The sequence below is a fragment of the Centruroides vittatus genome, unplaced genomic scaffold (assembly GCF_030686945.1).
Source record: "Centruroides vittatus isolate TY-2023 unplaced genomic scaffold, ASM3068694v2 contig_439, whole genome shotgun sequence".
Lineage (NCBI taxonomy): Eukaryota > Metazoa > Arthropoda > Arachnida > Scorpiones > Buthidae > Centruroides > Centruroides vittatus.
The window spans coordinates 2,310,329-2,334,252 of NW_027122239.1; the positions used below are offsets into that span (position 1 = coordinate 2,310,329).

The 23,924-nt window shown below is 28.1% G+C and overlaps 1 protein-coding gene across 1 annotated transcript; it reads left to right on the forward strand.

Annotated features, from left to right (window-relative positions):
* Positions 1–380: 380 nt before the first annotated feature.
* On the forward strand, positions 381–22,716 carry Scox (Synthesis of cytochrome c oxidase). Its single transcript, XM_067272541.1, has 7 exons — positions 381–560; positions 1,117–1,218; positions 3,370–3,460; positions 6,076–6,273; positions 9,942–10,034; positions 16,930–17,045; positions 22,453–22,716. Exons 1-7 carry the CDS (start codon positions 447–449, stop codon positions 22,597–22,599), a joined length of 861 nt encoding a protein of 286 aa, XP_067128642.1. The 5' UTR covers positions 381–446; the 3' UTR covers positions 22,600–22,716.
* Positions 22,717–23,924: the final 1,208 nt, after the last annotated feature.

The window sequence follows — 23,924 nt, forward strand, 5'->3', positions numbered from 1 at the left end:
GCCGTTGCATGGAGACCCCGAAACCTGTAGCTCTGGCGGGTGGAAAAATCCCGGGAATTTTTCGGAGGTAGTCTATTCCGGATATGTTGAGCCATTTCTTATCACCCGCCCACCTCATTGTGGGATCGGCCAGGCCCCGACATATCCAGGACAGATCGTCCATAAAAATACGCGGGATTGTCTGCCTGGGTTTTCCAGAGCGGCATGCTAATGTCTTACCGTTTTAAAGGACTGAAATTAGTAAAAAATACAAAGAGAGAATTTATAATTTTTTTTAATCTTACCCGGCAAAATAGAAAATTTTAAAATTATTATTATTATTATTATTTTGATTGACCAATTTAATACACCAGGTGGAGTTTTGTCTCGGAAGCATGTGCAAGTTTACGAAATGAAATTGATATAATATTTCATACATTGTGAATTTTTTATACTTTTTAGTAAAAATGGAAGTAACAACACGGTTATGTTTTCGCCAATTAAAGCATTTTAAACTGTTAAAATTTCAGCAGTTTACGTACAGACCAATGTTTCCTTTAGCAACGCCAATTTATTTCCAGGTAAGAGCAAAGTGTCAGTCAAGCTAAACTTTTACTTGATTTTCAAATATGATAATTTCCATTCGCAACGTATTAATTTAATCAAGTTTTAATTTTTAGTATTTCGTGAACATTATTCTCAGCTTCAAAACCTTTTATAGAATATAATTGTTCACTTTTCTTCTCTCTTGTGTACTTGTTTTGCCAGTTATACTAATTAATAAATACAAAGAAGTGCTATGAAAGTGAAGATCAGTCGGTGGCCAGGTAAAGTAATCAGAAATGCAACTGCATGGTAAGTAGGAGTTACAGATTCAAGTTCCATTCCAGACTGATTCTTTTCTTCCAGAGTACTCTAAATTAAAACTAAATTAAGCTGTTTGTTTTGGATTATTAATTAGTCTTAATACAGTCTGATAAAAATGTGGCAGATTGTTTGGTATTTCTAGCATGTATGTCTCTATTGTAAATATAATTAAGAGGGAAAAAAAGGTGTCTATTTTATAAACTTATACTGTTATTTCTAATGTATTGGGCTATTGTATGTTTTTATATGGAAAATTTTTTCCTTTGATAGAAACCAAGTATTCTGGGACCAATTAGATATGTATCAATGGAAATTCCGAAGAAGCAAATAGAAAGAGGAATGAAAAAAAATGCCGATAAAGAAAGAAAAGGAGTAATGTATAACTTTATAGCTAAACAAACTGATTTTTTAAAAATAAAAATAAATGATTTTAATTATATGTATGACATTTAACTTACTTTCTCATCAGAATATGACAATTTTATAAGCTCACGATGTAATTAAAAAGGGGTGTACTATAGATTACTCTCTATGGAATTTCAGGACTTTGATTATATATTTGAACTCAGGGAACCGAGACGAGTTCAACGGTACCCTATTTTTGGACCGGAGACGAAAAATAAAAAAGTTATCACACTTTTTAAGTTACCATACTTTTTTAATGCTCTCATGCAGACGGCACTGTAGTTGCTAGTATTGCCATCTTGCGGTAAAGTCTGCAAACCGTGACATCGGACTACGGTCATCTCCCGGAGGATACGAGAGCGGAGAGAGCGACGCGACTTCTGATCATCGCGCGATCGCCATTTTGGTTAATGTTACTTATGGCAGCGAACATGGCGGCCCGACTGACCTCTCGTACGGGCGCCACCACACGCCGCCATGTGCTAAACTAGTGATCGATTCACGGTAGTTCTTGAACAAAGTAAAAAAGGGGGGGAAATGTCTACTAAAGGCAATTTTAATGGCAAGCAACGGGACTCCCGATCGCGATAGCGAGGCCGACTTAGCGGAGAGCGACGCGACTCCCTATCATTGTGCGATCGCCGGAAAAAAGTATGATAACTTTTTTATTTTTCATCTCCGGTCCAAAAGTAGAGTATCGTTGAACTCGTCTCGGTCCACTGAGTTCAGATATATACCCAAACACACGAAATTCCATAGGGAGTAATCTATAGTGTACCCTTAAAAAGTTAGGGTTGGAACAGATGGATACATTCTGTTCCAAAATAATTCTGTGTAGAATGTGACAGTACATGGGTTGAAATGAAAGTGAACATGTGGCTTCTGCATGGAGAAATTTTAGCACTGAATCAATTTCCAAGTGAAGCACATGAACTGGCCTAATGCTGAGAGTTTCAGGCAATAAATTATCCATTTGTATGTAATGGTGCAGAATTCTGTGCTTAATTTTATACATAAAAGTGTCCATCTGTGTATTCTGGCTCTTATAATGCTTTTAAATATTCATCTTAACATCACTTTTGATTCACTTAATATAATCACAGAGATGTATAAAAAGAAGTAATGAGTTAAATAAAGTTTATCCATTAAAAAAAATGCTTGTAAGTAAATAAAATATGTCGAAATATAACAAAATTCAAGAAATTAAAAAATTAAATATCCAAACCAAAATTAAAACAAAATAATCAGTTCATAAAATAAAAGTTTTGTACTCTAAGTTTGTCTCTTAGCAAATTGCTTTTTTTGAAGAAAAGCAATTTGCTCAAAGAATTATGAAAAATAATAGACTGATATATTTAAATATACACTAAAAAAGGAGTATATGTGTATTTAAATATAAACAATATTACTATTTATTTAAACTACAATATTTAACTTATATGTGAAAACAGTTGGAAACAGTGATTACATGACAGCCATAGTTATTTTACAGTATACTCTTGATAGCTAAAAGTATTGATCAACAAGAAATGATATCATAGATCAAATATATTTTTTATTAAGATTTTGAAGAATTTAGTAAAGGAAGCATATTACTGTAACTGATAAAAATACATCAGAAATAAATACTGTATTCATGTTTTGATAATTTGGTTACTATAACTCAATTGAATAAAATTGCAGATTGATGAACTGTAGATATTTTGAAAAATTATGGAAATGTGAACATAAGGTTAAGATATTTGACATAAACTACCATCAAAATAAGATTACAATGCTATTACTTTTATTTTTTTAATTAGTATTATTATATATCGGTTAAGCATAACAAAAAATAAAAGTATTGCTTTGTTTTCTTATTTTATTATAAATATTTTAAATAAATAAATACTTTATAAGTTTGTAAAAAAGTAATTTGGATGTGATGTGATAACTTTTTTAAGTTGAAAATTTGATTTTTTAAATGTTTTAACTTTAATTTTCTAAAATTAATTTTTAGTTTCTTAGATTTTATTACTTTTTGATTTATTTTTTATTTTATTTTGTTTTGCTTTTTGGCTACTTGGAAATACTTTTAAATATTTGATATTTTTAAATTTTTGTTGTATGTTTTTTTAGCCCGTTACATGGAAAACTCTTGCCATTACACTTGGTCTTGGAACTGTTTTATTAATTGGAATGTTATATGTTAAGAAAGAAAAAGAAATAGGTAAGAATGTATATTATGTTTTAAATATTTTGAATGATGATTACATTTATTTTTTTTTAAATGATGTAATTATTAAATTATTTTAATAAGTAAATATAAAATAAAAATTTTTAAGTGCTTAAAACTAAATAACCATATAAAATGATCTTAATAAATAACACTTGATTAGAAAATATTAAAAAAATTATTGATTTATTGGGGACAGTCATAAATTATGTTTGTTTAATGTAATAGAAATGAAAAAATTACTTAATTTTTGTCATTATATTCTGAAACATGACTCTTTATATCTTTTATATTACAATAAAATTAGTTTTTCTAGTTGTAAAATTATTTCTGATTATCTTTCCAATGCAAAAATAAAAACAGTTTCATTCAAAATTGTATCATAACCGAATAACAGATTCTAGAACATAGCACATTAAGAAAATTTCAGATCTCACTTTGCTCTCCTTTATTGTTAACAAGGAGTATCCTGTGGGAGAGTGCTGCAACATAATTAAGTTCAAGTCCTTTCAAGGCACACTTCACACTCAAGATGGTTATTAAAACTTAGTTTTATTTTTCAATCAAGCACTAGGAAAAGAACTTTTTCATATACATTTTATGAAAACATCCAAAATCAACTCTCCTCCAACATGAATTATGGAGTGTCCAGAAATTGATCACCCATTGTTGGGGGTGCTTTACACTATACTTGCTTGTTTATTTAATATGCAAAACATCTAGTGTCCATAGTTATCCCATATGATGATGACACTATTAATTCTTCAGTCGTTGTTCATTTCCACATCATTTTTAAGAAGATTTTTCTAATCATTACTAAATTAATTATACATTAATTAATGTGTAAAGTATTACATTAGTATAGCAAACATAAGCAAACAATAATTAATAGCAAATTTGAGATGCTTATTAATTAATGTGACCAGGGGATCCTTACATTAAATTTTGAAGTAATTTTTCTAGAAAGATATTTAATATTCATCAAAACAGGTATGAGACCAAGAGTATTGAAGTTTGAAAGTAACATAGTTATGAAGCAATTTTTAATGTAAAATTATTGATTTTGCATTGAAGAATTGATTAATGCTATAATTGAAAAACCAGTTTGACCATACAAATTTAAAATGTAGGGATTTAATATCATAATCATTATATTTAGCTTGTTTTTTGCCAAAAACTTCAATTGATAAATATTCTTTTGAAAAGCTACCCTATATGTGACAGTTCATCACTTCTTGGTGCCACCACTTCTAATGGAAAAGAGGCATCCTTTAGAAGTGATGAACTGTCACAAAATTTTTGAATAAGTGTGTGAATTAAGGGTTTGACTATGCAGATGCATGAGCGTGAGAAAAGATGATGATGTTTCACACTCTTATCTGTGTGATCAAAATAAACAAGAGCGAGAAACAGAGAGCCTAAAATGTCATCACCTCTTCTAGCCACATATTCTTGCTCGCTCACGTCTGCATAGTTGCACTCTAAGTGAGGATAAAAAGGTTGGGCTGCCACTCCATGGGGGGGTTGAGCAAAGTGAGTGAGGTTAGGCAGAAGAGGGTTAGCTCTCACAGGGGTTGAATCATCACAATTTTTGTTACAAATAGTGTATATTGGAGTACAAGTTAAGTTGGCCAAACCCAAGAGGTGAGCAAGTGAAATAAATTATGTAACCACAAAATTCAGTGGCGTAGTGAGGGAGGTGCAAGTGTATCATGCACCAGGTGCCCCTCTGCGAGTGGCGCCCAAATGTTCTCCAAGACAAACTATATGTGTTTCTGGAGGGGGGAGGGGGCGCCAATAAAGTGTCGTGCCCCGGGCGCCAGTTATGTTCGCTACGCCCTGACAGAATTGGAACATTTTTCTGTGGTATGTTTAAAAAAACTTATGACATTTGAGTGATTTAAAAAAGTAATGTTGATTTTGTTCTGGAATCTGAAGACTTTTATGTTCAGTTTAGATGGAGAAAACCTAAACATTTTTATGTGATTTGGATAAAAACTGTTTTTCCAATTAATTTGAGTATGGCAGTGCATTTTAAAATGAATCTAAACTTAGTTTACATTATGGAATCTTCACGTAAAATTAGACAGATGAAGATGTACATATTAATGAAATTTTTGTTCTGGATAGTCTATATTTCAAACAAGTGGCTGAAGCCCATAGGATGAGTGAGCGAAATGAGCAGGGAATTAGGCTACCTATGGCAGGCTGGGGACAGGGTCTTCTAATATATAAATTTCATTTATAAATTGAAAAATTATGTATTAATATCATAATAATAAATTTATTATATAATATTAGATTAATTTTAAGCTGGCAGATTAATAATTTAGTTTGTAGTTTCTTAAAGAACATTTATTTTCAGCTTTACTCAGTTTAATCATTATCTTACTTTGATAGAATAATTTATGTTATAAATATTATTTAAAATAGTTTATAAAAATAAAATTTAATAGACGTTATTAGAATTTATTAAAATCACTAATTATGAAATAAAATTTTTATAGTTTATTTTAATATTAAATTTTATGAAATTTTTCAAATGTTTGTAGAAATTTAAAACTTTTTTCTCTTAAGACATTAATAAGTATTTAATAATGAATTTTCAGCATTGGATCGTGAAAGGAAAAGAGCTCTTGGAAAAGCTTCTATTGGAGGTTCATTTAATTTAATAGATCAGAATGGAAATCCACGTTCAAGTCGTGATTTTTTAGGACAATGGCTACTGATTTATTTTGGTTTCACACATTGTCCGGATGTCTGTCCTGATGAAATAGAAAAAATGGTGAAAACTGTTGAAATATTAGGTATGTTTATGTTATTCTAAATAACTCAATTTTAGAACTTAGTAAGCTCATTTCTTCAATGGAAATTTAAATTAAGAACTTCTTTCTTATTTTATATTTGTAGTTAAATATTAAATTAAATTTATATTTTTTAACCATAACTTTAATTTTAAAATTTAAATTAAAAAATACACAGTTATTAAAATTACTGTGTATTTTAGATAATAAAAATGTTAAGTATAAATCAATTTTTCATAATACTCTTTTTCTTAATGTAAATCTAAAGTCTATCAATTTATTCTTTAAATTGCCAGAAATAAATAATAAATCAATACAAATTTCTTTCTTTAAATATAGTTACGAATAAATAGAAATATTTAGCATTTAAAATTGTTGCAGAGTTCATTCATTTGACAACCCAAAAATAATTTCTTCTTTCATGAACACAATGTAGTGCATTTTAAGAAATATTTTAGAACAGTCTTATTTTTTCATAGGAATATGCATTACATTAGTCAATAGTCGAGAACAACTAACAGTTTAGTACAGAAGACACAGAACCGAGTGAATTGGGAAGTGGCATTGGCCAATATAGTTTGTTACCAAGGAATATAAATACTATAAAGTCAAATGTTTGTTGAATGGACTATGTTGTGTGTATGTAAGAAAAAAATTGTATAGAAACTTGGTTTCAGAAGTAGAATAACCAAAAATAATTATTAAATTTATATTTATTAATGATGACAGTGTTTGGTGAATATGTTTGTTGCACTTGAATATGTTAGAAACTCAAGTAAAGTACATTTATTTCACTTAATTATGTTGGTTACACATGAATATAAAAACAGAGAAATGAATTAAATAGAATGATGTAAAGTGATTTGTGACACTGACCTCCATTTCTAATCTCTCTTCTCAGCAGGTTACAATTAAGTATCAAAGGTCACAGTAGGGATGGTGGAATTTCAAGCCAGTAAAGTAAAATGACAATCATATATACAGTTTCAACTGCAATAGAACAAATAACAAACTGTTTGCATAAAACTTTGACATCTTAACACACAAAATTCTAATTTCTTAAAAGATAGTTTTTAGAATAAAGACATTAATTTATATTATTGAAAAATAATTTATACAAAAATCAAACTAAAAGATTTTTAAGAAAAAAACTGTATTTTCTTTACTTGAATTTTAACATTTTGTGGTTTATTATAATTCTATTTTGGATTAAAATTGCTATTATTAGATGTAATTAAGTTATATTTTAAATTAATCTGGTTGGTTTTAGTTGGTCATAAATAAATATGCGAAGTCATGATTTATTTACTTTATTTTTGATTTAGAATGTCTTATATTAAAAATACATTAATTTATTTTTGGATTTCTCATTTTTCTTAGAAAACAAAATTAACAAGAATTAAATTAATAAAATAGTTATTCAAATGATAAGTAAAATTTTTATTAAGATATTAATCAAATCAAATTTATTAACATAATATGGTTTACACCTGTTACAAGGGGGAGACATCATACAAACAACTGTTAGTCTCAATGATAATAAATTATAATTAAATTTTAATCACAAAATAATTGTTACACTTAACCAAGGGCTAATTACACTTTAATTTTATAATATTTCACAAAAGACCTGTATAAACTTAATATAAATGTGGAGCTGTCCTGAAAAATTATTTGATATAGTTCTTCCATTGATTAACATTCCTCCAGCATTGATAAATTGTATTTCTTTCTCACCTTCTCTAAATCTTTACAGTCACAAAGTAAATGGTAAATGGTGACTGATTCATTACAGCATCTGCATTTTTCATTTGCAATTTTCAAGAAATTTGATTCTACCAACACACAAAAACTATTCAGCCTCAATTGCATGTAGAAACATTTCATACTAAATGGCAAACAAGAAAATATATATACATTTGAAGGTGGAAAAGTCAAGTTATTTATGTATCAGCGATGGAATTAATATATACAACAACATTATAGACTATGAAAATTAATGAATGCAAAAAGCATTCATTAATTTTCATAGTCTATAATGTTGTTGTATATATTAGACATGAGAATGGATGTCCCAAATTTCTAATCTTGATCAGTAGAATTAAATAAAATATGGGATACCCCATACTTAGATAACCTGTAACCAAATTTAGCATACCAATTATTTGCATAAAAGCTTATCTGTGTAAATAATCGTTTAAGCTCTTCTATTCTTACCATTACTGTAGTAATTTATTTTCTTTTTCCCTCATTCTTTTATAGAATTTCAAGATTCTCAGTATTAAAAAAGGAAAAAATTGTAATCAGTTCATATCACGGCATAGCCAGGAACAGATTTATCCGAACAAAATAATTTTCTTATAAGTTTTATCTGTATAATTTCAAGATGAATAATCCAGTCAAAACCCCAAATTGGGAACGCATAGCAAGCTGAGCTCATAATAACTGAGGGAAATAATTTGAAATGGTTCTGAATTACTGTATTTACTCGCATATAGAATGAGGTGTCACTTTAAAGATCAAAATAAAGAAAATTAGATTTATTAATACAATTCTAATTTTATTTCGTTTAATTGCAAGTAAAATATCAAATGAATGTAAATGTACACATTGTCCTGTAAAAATTACTGGCATTTTAAACTTTAAGGAAAAATCTTGTAAAATCGACAACATAATTTGTTCATTGGCATCAGGAACCCTTTTATGCCAATTTTTAACAGTCGAATCTACTCTCCGTCGATTGCACTTATGTGTTTCTCCGAATTCTGATATCATATGGGAATGGATTAAAACTTATATTGGGCTGCCATGTGATTTTGGAATTTCAATCTGGAATTCAGTTCAAAAGCTTTGTTTTTTCCCTATTGCTATTCATCTTTACTCCTGACAATATACAAGAACGATTCAAACAACCCAGATAAAATACTTATATTTTTAAATACAAGAGGGTAAGCATCTGGTAAAAAATGCGAATACACGGTTCACAAAATTATTTGCAAAAACACAAAGAATCTTTCACTCATGCATATAGGACAACTTAGGAATTTGAAGCTGTGATAAATGAATAAAAACCTCGTCTTATATGTGAGTAAATACTGTAAATTAATTTTCATTTTACTCATTAAAAACGTTAGGTTATGAATTAATTTCTTGACTTTATTTTTTATGAAGCAAAAATCATCCTTAAATGATAAGTTGGGTGTGATGGTAACACTCAAACAATTTTATCAAGCAATTTTTAACTTATTATTATCTAAATAGAAATTAAAATCCTTCCTAGACATCCTACCTCCTTTTTGAAAAATCATAATATGAGTTTTATTCAGATTAACTTTCATTTCCAATTGGCTGGTAATAATAATCGTGAGTCTGGTTGATTTTCCTTTGAAGACCAATTATTTAAGATATTAAGAATAATAATAATTTTAATATTTTAAAAAACTAAAACTAAACAATAAATAAAATAAATTTTATGAATTTTTAACGATATTTAACTAATCAAAAATATGAAATTGAGAATATATTCACTAACATTAAAGAATAGCATAAAATTAATAATCTTTGAAGTTCTTTTTGATTAAATAAATGTTGATAAAAAGTATAATTAACAAATTAAGTTAAATTTTAATCATTTAATAAATATTTTATATAAATAATTTAATATTTTTCAGATGCAAATAAAGACGTACCTAATGTACAGCCAGTTTTCATTACTGTTGATCCAGAAAGAGATAATAGACATATTGTAGGAGCTTACCTTAAAGGTGATACAAATTAATATAAGTTTATAGAATAATTCAGTAATTTAATAATAGAAAATAAATTACTCTGTCATATTTACATAGTGTTGATAAATAACAATATTTTTGTCTTTTTTTTTTTATTGAATTTATTCAATACGAGCAATTATTTATTGTGACGTCGTCACAATGCCAGGCTGCAATTTTTAATTTATTTAATTTAAAATATATGCTCTCCACCTCAAATTAGTAGTGGTTTGCCCTTGTACATCATACTTTTCCTTTAACAATAGAGTCATCCCAGTCACCTATCTAACATCTTTCTGGGGAAACTTTTTGAATTGAAATAATACAACTTGTGGTTTGAATCAGAAGTTTGCATATAGTTAATCGGGGCCCATGTCTGGTCTTGTCTTTCATCTATCTAACTGTTTTCAAGATTAAGGAAAGACAGACAGATGACAACGGAATTTATAGTTTTACAATTTTTTCAAATTGCAGCCCAATAAGGCATTTTAGAAAGTTACTAAATTAGGAAATGATTTATGTGAGTTAGCAATTTCTAAATGAAAAATATAAATTTTAAAATTCCAGGGAAAACTGCAATAAATCTTGCTTTCTCATTTTACATTTGTCTTGCATTTACATTTATCAATGATTTATCATTAATAAATTAAATAAGTCTTATAATATTCAAAAGTCTACCTAATAGATCATTGCGTTATAGTAAATTCTAGTTCTTTTGAATTTCTTTATAGATAAGTCTTTGTTGAACTAATTCTCATTTCCTATTGCATTTAATAATTATTTAGTAGGTTTAATTCTTTTTAAGTCTATACTTTGTACTTTATATACCTGCATCTTCAAAACAGAACAAAAAAATCATAAAAGTTTTTGATGAATTTGTTTCTCATATTCAAACAACCCATATTTCTCATTTTATATCACTATGTATGCATTACAAAATAGCTAACATTCTAAATAATTTATCTTTATATATTTAATTTTACGTAAAAAGTTTCTTATCTAATTCATAAATAAATAAATATCTGAAATTTTAAATCATTGTCGTTATAATTTACAGCATAAGTGTTTAAAATACAATTTCTAAAAATTATTTTTTTCTTTTGAAATAGTATTAAATTTCATTGATAAAACAATTTTATTAATGATCTCGATTGTCGACCTTCTGCTCTTCTCTTAATATTGTTTCTCCAAAGTGTTAAATTAATCAAATTATTAAGGTTTTTAGGAATTTAATGAAATTAATTAAATTAAATTAAATTAAATTCTGATTATATTGATTAAAAACTTGTATATGTTGATAACATAAATCAGATAGAAAAATGAATATGAAAAACATTAAAACTCCCAGCAAAACTTTTCTACATTAGAAGTTAATCACATGGGATTTCAGTTTGCTTTCACATTTTTTGTGATATGTGAAAAAATAAACGTAATCATTGTAAATTAAATTTTTAATACTGAAAATCATTAATCATTAAAATTATTTTTAAAATTAGATTAAGATTAATTTAGATTAATTTTAAAATTATTTTTAAAATAGAACCATTATTAGGATCCAACATTTCAAATTTAAAAAACATTGAGTTTTTTTTAATGTACTGCACAAAACAGAAAATTTTGTTTAGAACAACTTCATGACACGATTGGAGAAAATTGGAATAGAATCTCAAGCAGTGGCTTGAAAAAAGATTTCAGATTGAGAAGCTTAAAAAGGGTTTTGAAGGGAAAGAAGTTTGACATTTAGATTTTAGGGTTATTTTTTTGGAAGAACAAATGTCAAAACGTCTTCAAGAGTTTTCATTTGCTTGGTTGCATGGAACAATATGGACTATGAACACATCAGTTGTACAGAATACTGAAAAATAAACTATTATTCTGTTGTCCTTTTATACAATTAATGTGTATACGTCAAAGAACAATCTGCTAATATTCATTGGAAACAGAGCATAAAGAAAGTGGTCCAGAGAAAACATTTGAAATTAAGTGCTGTAAAAATTTATAAAAGTAATAAACATTTTATATGTTTTTATCAAATTCTCATAGAACTAGAATTGTTATTTATCCAGTGATGAAAACTAAACTTCATCAGAGATTGTCAAAAAATTATTGATGAACAACATATAGAATGCAAGCAAATTTAAATTGCAATGTCTGCCACTATTACTTTTTTTAATAAACAATAAATTATACAATACAGTTATACCTCGAGTTACGTTGCTCTCGAGTTACGTCGTTTGTCAAAAAAGTATATGGAAAAATAAAAATCAAGTTTAAATCAGTTTATTCGACTTTAAATCCGTTCGCCACAAACATTGAAGTCGTAATATCACTAGAAAAGCATTGAAAGCACATAAAATCATATTAAAATATGTACATTTACAGTAAATGTTAATATAATCATCATAAATCCTAGAGAACAAAACATGAAAACATCTGTGTTTCTGTGTTGTCGTCTTATTTAGCAGTCTTTAAGTGCTCATTATTGGTGTTTCCTCCATTATTGGTGTTTAGTTACGACGTAAGTCGAAACTACGACTTACGTCGTAACTACACAAGTAAATTCGACTTACGTTGTTTTTCGACTTACGTCACCTCTCCTGGAACCAATTACCGACGTAAGACGAGGTATACCTGTAGTATGATTTACTATTTATTTATAAAAATATAAAATTATATAAAATATAATTTTGTATATTGTTTATTGAGAATGCTTGACAGAATGCTAGATAACCTCTTAATATGTATTAATTCAGTTCTTTCCAAAAAATTAAATATATTTTAACATTTTTCATATTTTTATCATTTATCATTGTTGGGCTGCAATTTTCAAAAATTGTAGACTTATAAATTTCCACTGGCATCCATCTGTCTATCCTTCCTTAATCTCAAGATAGATGAAAGTCAACACCAGGTACAGAAAGCTTAAGTGCAAGAGGCCCTAATTAACTATATAGAAACTTCTGTTTTGGACCGGAAGTAATTTTATTTTAATTCGAAAATTTTCTCCTGAATGGAGTTAGATAGATGACTGGCATGATTCCATTGTTAACAGGTAAAGTATGATGTACAGGGGCAAGGCACTGGTAAAATTAAGAGCATTGTAGTAAAAAGTTGCAACCTGGCATTGTGACAATGTCACAATAAATAATTGCTTGTTCATTATTAGTTTTCTCATTTAATTTATTAAGCTTGTTATATAATGATTTCTGTGATTAATTTTGAATTCATTATAAAGTAAGTTCTAAGAATAAAAATTAATATTTTTCATTCACATGTCATATATACTGTATATATGTATAAACAATACACTAATAACATCATTAGGAATGATACTAATTTCTATTACAATCTGGAAAACATTTATAAATTTTGAGTGCTGCAATACTCTTTCATTTTATAAAAACATTGTCTTTTTATTAAGAATTATAGCTAGATTATTTAATAACTTTTAATATAATATTGACTGTGCCATGACGGGAAGAAACTTAACATTATATACTAAAATAAATTGAATTGTTCATCTTGAAATTAATACATTCAGATTTTGGATGCCAGAAGGCTGAGAAGATTAAGGCATCAGCCTATTGTTTTGGAGGCCCAGAATCAAATATGGGCAAGTAACACTAGGAATTTTTTATTGGGTAATCTGTCCCAGATATGTCAAGCCTCATCGCTTAAAAACCTGACTGAACCCATGATGGGTATAAGTAGAAAGGTCCATTTAGTGTCCACAGAGGGGAAAGAGACAAAATTGAAAAAATAAGCATTTGGGCATTTATAAATTTAGAATTTTTATTTTAAAATATTTTTAATCTTCAGGTTTTCGCCTTTCTTTCTCTTTGGGACATTATGATCATTATTTCTCTTTAGTTATAACATATTTTTGTAGAATGGCTGGCATGCTGGTCTGTCTGGGAAGACCAGGAAATCAGATATTTCCATGTAAAAGCCAGTATGTTGGCTTATCCTGAGAAATGCTGGCATGCTGGTTTAAGTGAGGTTATACATTCCTCTCTAGAGGGCAAATTAAAAAAAAATGAAGGAGTTTTTATTCTAAAACTGTAAAACTGTCAGCATTATATCAAAAACTATGATTATATGTTTAATTTCTTCATTTTGTCTTCTTTCTAACAACACAAAATACTTGTGAAAGTCTGAAAGTACTTTTTAATGTGTATTTTACTGTTATTTGATTCAAAAATCCAAAAATAAACATATTAAATTTAAGAAACTTGCTGTAAATTATCTCAGCTTACACTGATTAACATGAAATTTGAGAGGAAGGGTGTTATTTTTAAGGTCAGGGTGTATGGTCAGTGTTACTCACACTAACTACTACTACTATTAATGTCAATAAGTTGTTAATTGTTTTATTGTCTTGTAAACAGGTCAAATTACAGTGTTATTATTTTATTGTACTGGGAAGAATGTCTTTTTTAACATTTAATTAACAACTAGTTTTGTTAGATCTGATTAATTTTATATTTTAGTTGCAGTTTAACCGGCATGCCTGTAACCCTGGGGTTTCCAGCATGCTGGTCATTCTGCAAAAATATGGTATGTATTTTAACTTTTTTAATTTAATACTTTCAAACTGTATCATATTCATTTCATAAAACTATAAAATAAAGTGATGCTGTTCAAAGCTGTTAAATTTTAAAAAATATAAATTTTTTTTAAGGTAAAACAGCCATATAGAAACCTTTGTCAATACTGACTTTAATGGAACAGACATAACTCAGAAGACAAGTTACTGTTGTTATTTATGTTACAATTATGCATTTCAGCCAGTTGACCTAGCTGGCTCTTCTTCAGACTATTTAAAAGTAAGACATTATTATTATATAACAAAAATATAAAAATTTTTTCAATGTCACTTACTCAATATACAGCATTACTGTATCCCGATATTTAAGCCACAATGTGTATTTTTTCTATTCATATAATTCTTTAAGCAAAACAAAAATTCTTTGAATTATTTCATAATATAATTATATTTTTTACGGATAATAAATAACTTACATTAGTCATACCAGTTTGTTTCTTATAACACTGCAGATTACAATGGTTAACATACTTAAATAATTTTCCTTCTAATATGACATCAAACCATCCTAGATCAATTTTCATACAATTATTTAAATTAATTAAATTTTTATTATTTATTATAAACATATATTCTTTAAATCATCTTTTAAAAAAACCTTATTTTCTTCACTTAGTATTTTTAAATTATTTCTATTTTTTGAACAATTATTTTCATTACAATGCTTAAAACACTTTCTTACTGTTGCTTTGCATTCTTTAATTCTTTGATTAAATTTTCTTCCTGTCTCTCTAATATATTTTCTCTTTCTATATTTATATTTTTTAATTCTGTGGTTCCTTCATTAATTCCTTTAACATTAATGGATACATTACATCAATGTATCCATTAACGTTAAAGGAATTTTTTAATTTTAATTCTTCACATTTTAAATACATTTTAATTCTATATGCATTTTTTTCTATTTGTATAGAAAAAAAATGTGTGTAGAATTAAAATGCGGCTTAAATTTCGGGATACAGCAGTACATATAATGACTAAGTGATATTTATTGGAATAGAAAAAAATTTTATATTTTTGTTATGTAATAATAATATCTTATTTTTTAAATAGTCTAAAAAGGGCTATTAGCCCGAAATGCATAATTTTAACATAAATGAATAAATGAAACTTGTTTGTCTTCTGAGTTATGTCTGTCCTATTAAAATCAATATTGATAAGGTTCCTACATGGTGGTTTTATCTTAAAAAAATTTTATGTTTTACATTACTGATTTAGCAACTTAAATCTTTTTTATGAAAGTTTTAGAAATATAATATTTTAGGATACTTCATTTAAATTGAAGTTGAATTGAAGAAGGTAAAGCTTGTAGTCTGCTAAGAGCTATAGAAGGCTGTGTACACGAAGATATTTCTAATCAGCACAGCAGCAATATGGTAACATGTACAATTTTAATACTTCTGTAAGTGAAGATCAGACAGACATTTGAGTAATGTACTGTAACTGCTAATACATCTTCACAGTAAGCAGTTGTAGGTCCCATTAGGAGTAGATTTTTTAATTTTTTAGAATCATCTAAATTATTTAATTAAATTTCAAAATAAATCATAAGAAAATGTAATTCTGAATAGAACAGAATATCAGAGTAATTACATTGTTATAACTACAGTGGACCCTCGATATAATGCGCATGTTGGGTGGGAAACAACACCCGCATTATACCAAGCGGCGCAGTGTAACGCAGTTCACCTCTTTACTTTAGCAATAATGTCAAGCTTTTCTTTCACACTGTAAGCTTTTCTTTTACTCATCATGCATACAATAATTAAACACTATTCAAAATACATGCAGAAATTCAATACATACACAATTACTCAATACGCAGTAACAATAAAATGCGCTACTCACTAACGCTGCACGGACCGGTATAAACGTGTTTGAGCTTATCGCATCGCAAACATTGCCTGCACTATAACCGAGTGCGCAGTATAGTGAGCAGTGCAATAACGAAGATCCATTGTATATTTTGATTATTATTAGAATAAAAACAGAATATAGTCAAATTAGTATTATTTAATCTGATTATATATATATTTTTTTTTTTCTTGTGAAGACACAATGCAGTGACAGTAGATTTAAAACACTGGGCAAATTTTCATCCTTTATTCGGTTGGGAACCGAATAAAGGATGAAAATTTGCACAGTGTTTTAAATCTACTGTCACTGCATTATGTCTTTGCAAGAAAGAAAACATAAAACACAGTTTCCTCAAGATAAAACTGATTATATATATAAATGTTATTATTCTGTGTATTGTTTAAAAACAATTATATTATGTAATTTCAGAATTTTCAGATAAGATAATTGGTTTAACTGGAACTAATGAGCAAATAAAAGAAGCTTGTAAAGCATATAGAGTGTATTACAGTGCAGGACCAACTGATACCGATAATGATTATATTGTAAGTAAATTTTAAATGAAATTAATTTTTTATAAATTATTAATTAAACAGATATAGATCATTGATTTAATTATATAGAAATTTAATTTATGAAAATATGTTATTACATTTGTCTGCATTATGTTGAAATATAATATATATTTATATATATTAAAATTAATCAAAACTGATATTCCAATATTACTTCTCTTCAAAAATTGTCTTTTTTATATTGGAACTTGGGCATAATGTGATTTATCTGGCCCAAACATGGTGTATCTTTATCAAAGTTGCAGCAACATACACTGTGTGCAGTCATTTGAGGTATTGTACTGTACATTGTAATTTTTGATGCAATCTTGATTTAGAGACATTTTCTTTTAGTTTTTATTGTGAGATTTGCATATAAGTGGTTGCATGTAGCCTCAATAAAGCAGCCAATGATAATCTTGTATTGACTGACATCATATGTGACATCATTCTTGGTTGAAGACAAAGTGAAAATAAACATGGCTGCACCCAAAGAAAAAACAATGTGACTCCCAAAAGCTAGAACAGTTTGACAAACACACCCAAATACTTTTACATTTTTGTTTATCTAACATTTACTAGGACATTGCATGACTTTGTTGTATTGCTATAGAATTGAGGCAGAGCCAGAAAGAAAGAAGTGTTCCCTGCACCCATTAAGCATAGAAGAGATGATCCTTGTATCTACTGACCGTGGAAGACATCTTTACACTTGTCGACACGGAGAGGTGATCCAAGAACAAAGCAATCGCCATCAATCGCTTTTTTCTTATATTTTGTTCATTTTCGCATCTATGTTTTGTTAGGTGCACACAATGCTGTTTTCAATTTTGACCCCTAGGCCTAAATTCCATTAGGCATGATCAATCATTTCAGGAAGCACTGATATTGCGACTTTGACTCTACTGTATATCGAAAATAAAATCTTATTTTTATATTTTAATAAACTCTCATTCCATTTTTGGATTTTCCATCACAATGCAAAATGGCAAAGTTTCATCAAAATCGTTCATCAGATTTTGAGAACGAACTCAATTCTATAAGCCTGTGGAAGACATACGACCTTTGAGCATACCTGACAAAATTGAATGATTTGATCAATATTGTTTTGTTGCACACTCATGTTATGACCTTACCTCTCAAAAACAAAGTCATGGACCCCCATTTTTTATTACGTTTTTGTATTCCCCATTGCAATTAATGGAAAATGGCAAAGTTTAATCAAAATCAATCAAGCAGATTTTGAGAACAAACACAATTTTGTGCAAGCCAAATAGAAGAGGCTTTGCTAACATGCTGCCTCAATTAAACATTGGTGCTGAAAAGGAGTACATAAGTGTCTGAATGTGTTTGAAAAAAATGATTGTTAATGAAAAAAAATGGAAACGTCTGAACATTTCAGAAAGAGACAATTTTGATGGATGTAAGTGAAGCATGAGAGCTGATGAAAAATATTTGGGACAGAATTTATTGTAAGAAAACAAAACAAATTACTGTACACTGGAAGTTATCTCCTTCAAAGTATGGCCCTTCAGGTTGTATGCAGTGATTCCAGCAATCCTTCCATTATTCCATGCATGTCTGATAGACTTGTTTGGGAATGGGCTACCACTGTCTTGTTGCATTCAGTTGTATTTTTTCCCCTTCATGATGCTTTTGAGCTTATGAATTAGGAAGAAACCATAAAGGATCAAATCTGGTGACTAAAGTAGATGGGAAACTACAAGGATGCTGTGCTTGGCCAAAAATTCTGTGACACTCAGGGTATGTGGCCCTACTATATGCCATATCATGCATCCCTGAGTTTCACAGAATTTTTGTCCATAAAGTGCCTTATATCTGGTAACTGGTTTCTGTATTGTCATGATATAGAAAACAGTTACCAAAAAACCATTTGTAAGGGCTTTTTCAACAATCTGTATCTCTAAGGTACTGCAGAATTCTGTAGACAGTATGACAATCAATAGTTTCATTATTTCATGCCATTGATCATCCTACGTATGGGTCATCATCAGTTGAACTGTGACCATTTTTGATAAGTGAGTCCTACACAAATGTTTTTGACCAACTAAGTGCTGTTTCTAAATGCTTCTTGAAACATTTCATATGTTTTGATGAGAATCTTACCAAGTTTCCAGCAAAACTTGATGCAAACACTTTGCTCATTCAACTCACCCATTTTATAGCACAACAAAGGAAAGCACAAGCCTGCATTATAGCTCATCCCATTGACAATTGAGTCATGCTGCCCCACACACTCTTCTTGCATATGACATCAAGATACTGTATATAGTCAAATATCGTCCATGTTTTCCATATTGTGCTTTTAGTAGTTTTTCTAGCTCTTATATGTTATAGGTAGTACCCAGATGTAAACAACAGGTTGTTACTGAAATGAGCAAACTAAGTCATTCTATCCTATAGTTTTTTTGTGTGATGACAAATTACGTATGTAACTTTTATCAATTTTTCATTCCAAAAATGTTCCAGCACGTTCAGGGCCTATTAAGAAACAAAAATAAAACTTTTGTATAAAATATTTTACTTGCATTGCTATGATTTATTTAAAAACATTATTTAATTTAAAGAATATTATTATTGTGAGATCCGTCGGGGATACGGAGTTTGAATTGTACTCGTTGTATCTCTTAATCAGCTAACTAATCGTTTTGATTAGCCTCTATGTCAAAGGATGGCGTAATAGAGTTTTATTATTAAAATGGGGTAATGACAATCTTGAAATTGTCTTCTTCGTTTGTCAGGCTCCCAACACCAGATAGGGATGAGAGCTCGCACCCTATCATGTGTAATTTAAAGATTGTTTCTAGGAGGGCTATTTAACAATAAATGCCTTAAAGATAAAGAATGAGTGTAACTCAAATATAATATATATAAATATTATTTATTATACTATAACAATAAAATATATACAATAGTCTACAAGTATTATGAACAGGCAAGAGTATTCTATCAAAAGGATCTAAAACTAACTTATTCTTTAAATCTAACATAGATGCTACACAAGAGAGAGAGCTTACAAAACGTTCTAAATATTATACTACCTTCACTTGAGATTTAATCTTGTTTTCGATTGTCATTACGTTTTTTATATTGAGAGAAGATCTGGAGAAGAAAGTGAATCTTGTAGCATAACTTCTATGTGCACATTATAATGTATAGTTGACCTTTGTGTCTCTTCTGGAAAACTATTATGGCCAGTTTGAGTTCCGTTGACCTCTGATGAACTGCGCTAGTTATTATGGCAAATTCTATCTTCCAAGAACTGTGAAAAAGCTGGAAATTTACCCCTTTTTATAGGGATAGGGAAAAATACAAAATTTACAATGGATGGGGCTAGAAAAATCCTTTATTCTTAGTTACACATCTGCTAAAAGGAGGTAAAATTACGTTGATTTGGGGGGGCCTGGAAAAAATCGGTTATTCCGAGAAATTCGTTGTTCTGCAATCTGTTAAAACAAGATTCTACTGTATGTTAATTAAAATTTCAGTCAGATGATTAAATGACATTACAAGATTGGAACAATGTATGTAGTTATATATCCTATATACAGTATATATATTTACTATAGCTATATATATATATAGATATATCATACATATATCCAATCCTCTTGAATCAAAAAAATATTAATATAAATTTGTTGAACAATGCATTTATTCTCATTGTCTGATCAAATGCTGAATTTCGTAGGAAGTGAAGATAAATACATAGTAATGTTTTGCTTTTGTAACATTAACACATTGATCCTTGCAAACATCTTAATTTTTTAATTATTTATCAGCTTCTTTTCTTTTGTATTCTTTAGTCGGATCTTTCAAAATAATTAACAGTTATATTTCTATGAATGACACAATATTACATTGATTCACTTCATAAATGACTTCATTGTATCATTCCATAAATGATTCGTTTCCTTTTTAAAATATTTATTATGATAAAGAATTCATATGCTGATAATTTTGAAATTGAAAATCTTATAATCTGTATCCCGTTTCTTTTTTTAGTAGAGTATTCTCTCTACTGAAAAAAGAAACAGTAGAAACATGTTTATTCATTCATTTATTCTAATGAATGAATAAACATTTACAAATATTTGAATGGTTCTACAATTGATATTACCAAAAAAAAATGTAAACATTATACATTCAAATCTTTTTAGTCATTTTATAAAATTTACTAGTATTTTATTACTTAAAAAATTCTTTGATTACTTATTATATTTATAATTTATTATACTGAATTAATTTATATTATTAGTAGACAATTATCAAAAAATTTAATGATGTGTTTACTTTTTGTTAAGAACTAATAATGTTTATAAATAATTTTATAAAATATTACTATTTATCAATATTAAATATACAATGCTGTAGAATAGATTTTTAATTTATTGATACAGATTGTATTGAGTTTAGTAGCATTATTCTATTTTTTAATCGAATGGAAGAAACAGTTAAAGAAAAACTAGTAGATATCATTGAAATCAAAATTTTTAGGGTACAGTTACATTTGAGCTTAACTATTAACTCGGATAAATTATTTTTTATTTCTTGTAGAAGTCATATGAACTCAAAAAGAATGATAAATGTATCATAATAAACTTTGTAAAAAGCAGACACAAATAAATCATGCGTAGAACACTATTTAACTTTAATCTAATAATGATAAAGATTACTTTGTTAAAATAGGTTTTCACTAGCATACTATACCATAAAATTCCAGCATAAAAACATTTAATTGCAAATGTTTTCAACCTAATTTAAAGACTGTTATTATGTTCTAATGAAAGCTGTTAACCAGTTTGATAATTCGAATCTATGTAACCCGAAGATGTGCTTTTAAAGGTCAAAAACGTGATTAAAATTTTCTTATGCTGGAATTTTATGGTGTGCTAGTGAATTTACAATGTTCTGGTTTATGACGACACTTGATTTTACTGATACATTATTAATCACACCAGTCATCAGACATCAGGAAGAATGTGTCATTCTTCCTCATGTCTGATAGATAAATATTAAAGTTATTACACTTTTAAATTCATACTTCTAAGTTAAAGTTTTATTATCAAATGCGTCTAATTATTAAATAAAATTTTGTAAACATTTATAATATTCAGTAATTTTAATAAATTAAATTATGAAATTTGGCCTAAACGTAGGTTATTCCATCGCCTTGTAGTTAAGATTAATGATTGAAAATTAATTTTGAATTTAATTAAACAATTTAGAAAATTCTAAAAGAAAAGATTGACCCCCTTTTTAGGCCAAATTCCAGAATTTGATTAATAAAACTTTAAAGTAAATGTATTCCAGAATCCAGCTGTTCAGCTCTGTGATAATTATAATATCAATAATTAAATGTATTCTATATTTTCAGGTTGATCACACCATAATAATTTATTTAGTGAATCCTGATGGAGAATTTGTTGATTATTATGGACAAACAAAGGATGCTGAACAAATTGCAAGGAGCATCATTGTTAATATGACAAAATTCAATCAAATGAAAAGTAAATTCTGGTAAAAGTAGAGTTAAATATAAATAAAAAATAGTTATTATTTGCTTCAAACTATTATTTGCTACGAATTTGTAAATTATTTTAATTACAAAAGTTATTAAAAAATAATTATTATATTTAAACGATGGCTTTTTTAATTTTAAAATAAATTTTAAAACTCGTAATATAATTTGTTCCAAATTGTTTATAATCAGAAAATTCTTTTAATAAATTTAAATATAAAATTTTATTAACTTCATATTCGATTAACAAGAGTTTTATTTTTATTAATTACCTGGGTCGAAAATAATGTAATTAAATAACTCAAATTTGTAATCCGAGTACTTTGGCATCTTAAGTGTTCTAATTCCAATATTCAAACAGGTGAAGACTTAAGACTGCAATTAATCCAGATGCTTTTATTTACTATTTAAGTATTATATTGGATACGAAACGTTAATATGCTCACATTAATAGTTAAATATACTTCATCTATATCCTTTAATATTCAGTTAAATTACACAAAGATAGGGATCAGATCTGTTCACTCCTTTCCACTGTGATTGTCTCATACTCACTTTTCTTGTTTATCTTTAAAAACAAATAATATATATTTTTATTCTACCAATATAAGTACCAAAAAAGTAATTCTATTAAATTGCTCTCAAACAATTTAATAACAGATTTTAGATGTAAACAAGCTATTTTACATACTTATTTTGGAAAAGACTTGAATGATCAGAATATAATAAAAAACAATCTTTATAATTAATTACTAGATTAAAGGTTGTTGTTGGGCTGCAATTTGAAAAAATTGTATACTTATAAATTCTCACTGTTGTTTGCTTGTCCTTTATTTACCTTGAGAACACAGTTAGATAGATGAAAGTCAAGACCAAGTATGGAAAGCTTAGGGGGCAAGAGACTCTGATTAACTATATGCTAACTTCAGAAGTCACATTATTTCAATTCAAAAATTTTTCCCAAAAGGAGTTAGATAGATGGCTGGCACAACTCTGTTGCTAACAGGAAAAGTATGATGTACAGGGGAAAGACACTACTAATTTGAGGTGGAGAGCATATATTTTTAAATAAATTTAAAAAATGATTAAAAATTGCAGCCTGGCATTGTCACAATAAATAATTGCTTGTTTACTCTACATTTGTTTTTAAAAACATAATTCCAAATGATGGCTGGATGTCCAAGGAGGTTGAAGATATCAGCCTGCTACTTTGGAGACCTGGATTCATGTCTAGGTCAGAATTCTTAGGAATTTTTCATGGGCAGTCCGTTCATATATATTGGGTCCTGTCTATCATCAAGCTGTTCCATTATGGGCCTAGCTGAATT